This window comes from Acipenser ruthenus, chromosome 4, assembly GCF_902713425.1.
Source record: "Acipenser ruthenus chromosome 4, fAciRut3.2 maternal haplotype, whole genome shotgun sequence".
In the NCBI taxonomy this organism is placed as follows: domain Eukaryota; kingdom Metazoa; phylum Chordata; class Actinopteri; order Acipenseriformes; family Acipenseridae; genus Acipenser; species Acipenser ruthenus.
This window is the reverse complement of record NC_081192.1, coordinates 69847753-69854963: the sequence shown is the minus strand read 5'-3', so window position 1 is coordinate 69854963 and position 7211 is coordinate 69847753. Positions and strand designations below refer to the sequence as shown.

Below are 7211 nucleotides of genomic sequence, written 5' to 3'. Positions count from 1 at the left end.
GAGAGTTCAGCAGATTTTTGATTTTTTGGGTTCAGCTGCCTACACATTGCAGAAAAAGGCATAGAACGTCACCAAGGATTCATCACCCCTTCACCCCCATCCACTCCACCCCACCCCCACCAAGAGTGTGATGTTACGAGAGGGACTTAACTGAAAAGATCTCGCTGTGTGGTTTCTATATGAGCAACTAGATTAACCTTAGAAAAATAGTATTACAGTAGTGAAGCAGAGAAATGACCTCTAAGTTTAGCAGTGTTTCGCAGGTGCTAAAAAGAGATTTTGATGACTTTGCAACTATAAGACTCAAAAGATATATCAGTCAAATGTTCCACATCTGTTTTTATGTTACTGACTAAATTGCCCAGATCTGTTTGTGAATATTGTTGCGGCAGAGAACCCAGTAAAACTTCTGTCTTATCAGAGTTGAACTGTAAACATTTTTGGGACATTCACTTATTCTCACCAGTAATGCATTTAGTTAAGGTTGATAGAACCAGAGTGTCACCAGGTTTTACTGTGATATAAAGCTGTGTGTCATCTGCATAGCAGTGGAAGTTAATACGATGTTTACAAATGGTCTTGCCTAAAACGTACAATGAGAAAATAATTGAGCCCTGTGGAATGCCATAAGCTAACAGTTGAAAATCCAGACTTGAAACAAATTGCTGTCTGTTAGTGAGATATGACTTGAACCACTACCAGTACCCAGCTTTTAAGATGATCAGATATAGCTGTATGGTCCACTGTGTCAAATGCAGCACTTACATTTAAAAGAACCTGATAGATACATAGCTAAATTGTGCTCTTAACAGTAAATCATTCACTACTCTGATGAGCGCAGTCTCTACTGTGCGGAGAACAGAAACCCATCATGAACATTTTCAAGCATTTTGTTACTCTCGAAGTAAATTCAGCTGATTGGCTGTTACTTTTTCTAGAACCTTAGCTAGAAATGACATATTTGAAATAGGTCTCTACTTTGTTAAAACAGTAGGGTCTAGGTTTGCTTTCTTGAGCAGAGGTTTAACCATAGCAGTTTTGAAGGTAGAGGGGACTACAGATGACAATTTCTTTATTTTATCAAATACAACTTAACTCAATGAAAACTACTTTTAGCATAATGTTAGAATCGAATTCAACAAGCGTGTTGACAAATTAATTGTACTATAATTTGAGAGAAAGATTCCATAGCAAAACCAATCTGATGGTGCTGCATATTCAAAGAAGAATCGTCCATGGGAATTTCATTCCTAATATTAATAATCTTATTTTAAAAATAATTAAGAAAATGAGGAGGAGCATTTAAGTGATGAAAAATAAAAACATCTGACTGCCCTCAAAGCCCTACTTTACTTTAATTGGTGTTGCTTCCAGATCTCACAGTTAACATGCAATTTGCTATCTCCACCTGCGTTCCAGGTTACGTCCTTCTCATTTAATTTGGTGTAAGTCTGGATTTACCCAAGGTGAGGTATGCTTAAAGGAGATGTTCTTAGTTTTAACTGGGGCCACTTTGTCAAACACCCTTAACAGCAGGCTTTATAAGCGACTACTGTCTCATTGTTTCATTGAGAGAGTGTAGCAGTAGGTGCTGTTAATTTTAGCAATTGAGAGAACTGTGGTGCGGTTGAGGAGTTTGTTATCTGCTTATGTTAGTACGCACCAGAGCAGTTTGGAGGGGTAGAGGTAGATTGATCTCAAAAAGGATAGCAAAATAATCATAGATGGTTAGATCTGACACTGACAAATGAATGGCAAAGCAACAAGTGATGGCTAGGTCTAAATTATGGCCACGATTGTAAGTAGACCCTTAACATGCTGAACATAATCTAGGGAATGTGAAAGCCTTAAAATTCCACAGACTTCACTTTTGCTTTCATCTAATTCTTGATCTTTTACCGTCAACACATCTGTTAGACTAAGGTATCTTGGCAGATTCCTTGTGACTCACAGTGCCTTCCTTTTTTTTTCTCACAGTCACGGAGCCCCCTTCACTTCAGCTATGCCTTTTCAAGCCATTCTTCATTCCCTGGTTGAGCAAGATTTAACTTGTTCCTGTGACTCAGTTTTTCACACCATGATTTATAAAGTGTAACCCTGCATCACCAGTAGTCTCTCATTCTGAGTACATCAATCATATATTATTGCATTGACTAAAACTATTTTCAATAAACTGATCATTTGAATAAATACTTCTTAGTGTATTAAGTTCAGGGCAAGTAATCTTTAAGTCTGATTTAAAAATACATTTCTCACATTAAAACAAGAAGCATTTACTACCATGTACATTTCACAGGAAAAGCAGACCATAGCTCACATTCCATTGATAAGTAAGTACAAACAAATAAAAAAGATACAGATGAATATCGGAGGAGAGCAATAATAAAATACTAAAGTAAGAAATCCCAGAAGGGATTTCATGTTTGTGAAATAATGTTTTTGTTTTGTTTCAGATGGCGGTGACAGTTTCTTCAGTATGGCAGAGTGTCAGTACATTATTAAACTCCAGTTGGATAGCCTACGGGCAATAAATGAAAGAATTATACCTGGCTATCCTCAAGTAAAGCTGTATCCTGGAAAGTCGATCTGTAAGTTCACTTCACAAATTATTGCATGTCTCTTGAGTGCTGGGGCAAGAAGTTAACCTCTGACATTCATTATCATTTTGTTATCAGTGCTTACTGGAGGGTGGCGCACATGATATTAAGGGCCCCATTTAAGAAGGAACTTAAAGCTGTAATGTAGACGCAGAGTCTGTTTGATCCCACTTTGCACCCAGTAACCAAGTACAAATGGCCTTTGTGTATGTATGTGATTAAGGAAACAGGCTTTTGAGCATTCTTGGGCTATTTGTGTCAGTATTGAAGTGGCCTCAATAACATACTGTATGAACTTAAGCACACAGACATTTAATTCACAAATGTGATCTGAGGTATAAAAATTAAACATAATTTTTTAACTCTGTTCAAGGGGTGCTGCTAGCAGGGATAGACATGTGTCAGCTGACTTGTTTGCATTGTGTGGGATAGAGCAGCACTGCATTGCATTCTGGAATGAGGAAATCAAAGGATGGGCACTCAGGGGCAGTCCATGGCCAGTGAATATTTTTAAAACAAACATTAAAAAAAAGAAATAGGTATCGCATGATTTAAATGGAATGAGAAAGGCTGTTCATTCCAAGGATTCTCTAGACAAGCTCAAAACAAGGTTGTAGTTATCTGCAGACAAATGTAGACATAAGGAACTGACGGTGCAAATGCTGCAAAAGCGCCTGAGATTTATTTACAATATATACAATTTTGGTTTTGTAAATTCTCAGCAGCACCACATGCTAAAATCAGCTTGTCACAAGTGCGCTAACTCAGGAGTGCTGCTTTGTTATTAAAAGAACGTAGTTAACTAATTAATCATTTTAATATACATGTTTTGTTTTGTTTTTTCTATGGAGAACATATAGCACCTATAAAATGTTTGGGATGGTCTAACACCTACAGTCAGAGCCTATGTGAAATGTATATACAGTGCCTATAGAAAGTCTACACCCCCTTGAACTTTTTTCACATTTTGTTGTGTCGGTGCCTCAGTGTTTCATGCATTTAAATGAGGATTTTTTTTCCATTTATCTACACACCATACTCCACACTGTTAAGGGGGAAAAAGTTTTTATTGAGAAAAAAAATATATATTAATAATACAAAACTGAAAGATCATAATTGGATAAGTCTCCACCTCCCTGAGTTAATACTTGGTGGAAGCACCTTTGGCAGCAATTACAGCTGTGAGTCTGTTGGGATAGGTCTCTACCAACTTTGCACACCTAGATTTGGCAATATTTGACCATTCTTCTTTACAAAAGTGTTCAAGCTATGTCAAGTTCCTTGGGGAGTGTTGATGGACAGCAATCTTCAAGTCATGCCACAAATTTTCGATTGGATTTAGGTTGGGGCTCTGACTGGGCCACTCAAGGACATTTACTTTTTTGTTCCTTAGCCACTCCAGTGTAGCTTTGGCTGTGTGCTTTGGGTCGTTGTCATGCTGAAAGATGAACTTCCGTCCCAGTTTCAGCTTTCTTGAAGAGGGCAGCAGGTTTTCCTCAAGGACTTCTCTGTACTTTGCTCCATTCATTTTCTCTTCTATCCTGACAAGTGCCCCAGTCCCTGCCGATGAGAAACATCCCCATAACATGATGCTGCCACCACCATGCTTCACAGTAGGGATGGTGTTCTTTGGGTGATGCGCTAAGTTGGGTTTGCGCCAAACATAACTCTTTGCATTTAGGCCAAAAAGTTCCGTTTTAGTTTCGTCAGACCACAAAACTTTTTGCCACATGGCTACAGAATCTCCTGAGACACACTGAGCAGAACAGACATGAGGAATAATAATAAATTCAACGACGTCTCGGATTTCAGTAATTTACAAACCGCTAAAAATACATTATTTGAAGTGACAAAGTCGGGGTGAGTGAGCATAAAGACAGTGCTTTTTTAAAAAAAGTTTTATTTTATTTATTTTTTTGTATTTTTTTTCTGTTTTGCTATCTTCCATTTCATTTAATTGTTCTTCATCCAAATCGGCGTGTCTCCTTACTACTTTAGGATTTTTTGCAGGAAATTGGCCACTTATAGCTACAGCTGTACATCTGGAACTGTAAAAGCAAGATGGCTACCGTCCAATACTTTAAATTCTGTTAGGCAGTGCTGTGGGTTAGAATATGTGACAAGGCTCCAACTGTCCTTATCCATCCAATATACAGACAGCTGGAACCTTGCTCGACCAATCACATTGCTTGTTTCACGTTCCGTTACGAGCCCTGGATTATATTTATTTATATATATATATATATATATATATATATATATATATATATATACATGCACATATATATACAGTGCCGTGAAAAAGTATTTGCCCCCTGCCTGATTTTCTGCATTTTTGCACATTTTTCACATTGTATTTGGTCAGAATTTTTTGTGGGTTGTAGTAGTATATAGAGGGAGTCTATGAGAGAAAAATGCCACAATGACCTTGTTTGGTGTGCAAGGTAATCAAACATGTAATCTTCCGGTGTGAAAAAGCTATTGCCCCCCCTAGTCAACTCAACCCAATTAAAGGGATAATTAGGGTCAGCTGTTTGAGTACTTTGGTTAACAACCAGGCCTGATTTGGGCCAGCCCTGCCCAATATAAATCTGACTAACTTTGGCCCTTACCATCAGAGTGAAGTTGTCAGCACATAGGTTCTAGAGGCACATCATGCCACGAACAAAAGAAATTCCTGATCTCTGGAAAAAAGTTGTTGATGCCTACCAGTCTGGAAAGGGTTACAAAGCCATTTCTAAGGCTCTGGGGCTCCACCGAACCACAGTCAGAGCCATTGTCCAAATGGAGAAAGTTTGGGACAGTAGTGAATCTTCCCAGGAGTGGCCGTCCTGCCAAAATCTCTCCAAGAGCAAGGCGTCCAGGAAGTCACAAAGAACCCTAGAACAACATCCAGGGATCTGCAGGCCTCTCTCGCCTCGGCTAAGGTCAGTGTTCATGACTCCACCATCAGAAAGACACTGGGCAAAAATGGGATTCATGGCAGAGTTACAAGGCAGAAACCATTGCTCACTAAGAAGAACATGAATGCTCGTCTCAAGTTTGTCAAAAAGCACCTGGATGATCCTCAAGAGTTCTGGAACAATGTTCTATGGACAGATGAGTCAAAAGTGGAACTTTTTGGCCGACATGGGCCCCGTTATGTCTGGCGAAAACCAAAGACTGCATTCCACAGTAAGAACTTCCATACCAATGGTCAAGCATGGTTGTGGTAGTGTCATGGTTTGGGGATGCTTTGCAGCATCAGGACCTGGACACCTTGCCATCATTGAAGGAACCATGATTTCTGCTCTGTATCTGAGAATTCTACAAGAGAATGTCAGGCCATCCGTCCATGAGCTGAAGCTGAAGTGCAGCTGGGTCATGCAGCAAAACAATGATCCGAAACACACAAGCAAGTCTACATCAGAATGGTTGAAGAACAATAAATTTAAAGTTTTGTTATGGCCTAGTCAAAGTCCAGACCTAAACCCCATTGAGATATTGTGGCAGGACCTGAAACGAGCAGTTCATGCTCGAAAACCCACAAATGTCACCGAGAAGTGGACCAGAATTCCTCCACGGCGCTGTGAGAGACTAATCAATAACTACAGGAAGTGTTTGGTTGCAGTTATTGCTGCTAAAGGTGGCATAACCAGTTATTGAGTCTAAGGGGGTGATTACTTTTTCACATGGGGGCATTGGGTGTTGCATAACTTTCTTTAATAAATACATGAAATATGTATTACATTTTTGTGTTATTTGTTCACTCAGGGTCCCTTTTATATAATATTAGGTTTTGGTTGAAGATCTGATAACATTAAGTATCAAAAACATGCAAACTTGCAGAAAATCAGACGGGGCAAATACTTTTTCACGGCATGAATGTTCTGATGAAGACAAACTGTCGAAACGCGTTAACATTGTAGCTTGCTGACTTTTGTAATATGAAAATAAAAATACTTTTATCTACAAATCGAGTGCAGATCTGGATCAATCCAAGGGAGTTGCTGTTTCGGCAGATTACGCCGCTTAAATGCTCATTACGTATTAATTTAAAGCACTGTATAAATCTGTGTTTATACAGAGATCTTTTCTATGACTCTCTTGGTGAAGTTCGATTATCATTCTCATCCAATAAAAAATAAATCTTTGGAGGCAGTATTTTCTTTGAGCCCATTCTGCTTCTCATGTTATTTATGTACATTCCAGCTTAAGTGATAATAATGGTGCTTTTTTTCTTCACAAACCCACTAATGTGTACTGTAGTTATGCCTATTTTCTCCTATTTTCCTTTTTGTTTTTGAAGTGCGTAGGTTGATGTCAAAGGGGATCTTGGTTCAGTACTTCCCCCTTCATGATAAAGAAGAGCTGAAAAAACTCTCATACTCATGGTACAGCAAATTCCAGCTTTCCTATCAGCCTCTTGGTAAGTGGCGCTTATAACCATGTCTTTATAGCAAACACTTGAATTACAGTCACCTGTTTTTACACGTGCCAAGTAAAACACATTATCAGCAACTTATATTGTTGTGCAATCTAAGACGAGTGGAGATATCAGAAATAGTAAATTGAAAATGATCTATAGGCACTGAATCCAAAGGGAGTAGAAACCATAAAACAAACCTACTGTCA

The 7211-nt window shown here is 38.7% G+C and overlaps 1 protein-coding gene across 1 annotated transcript in view; it reads left to right on the top strand.

The window, feature by feature from the left end:
• Positions 1-7211, top strand: part of ano10a (anoctamin 10a) — a 63172-nt gene that overhangs the window by 8541 nt on the left and 47420 nt on the right. The window contains exons 4-5 of the mRNA XM_034000524.3: positions 2454-2588; positions 6886-7005. Of these exons, the coding sequence (XP_033856415.3) occupies positions 2454-2588; positions 6886-7005 (255 nt within the window). The remainder of the gene's footprint in view (positions 1-2453; positions 2589-6885; positions 7006-7211) is intronic.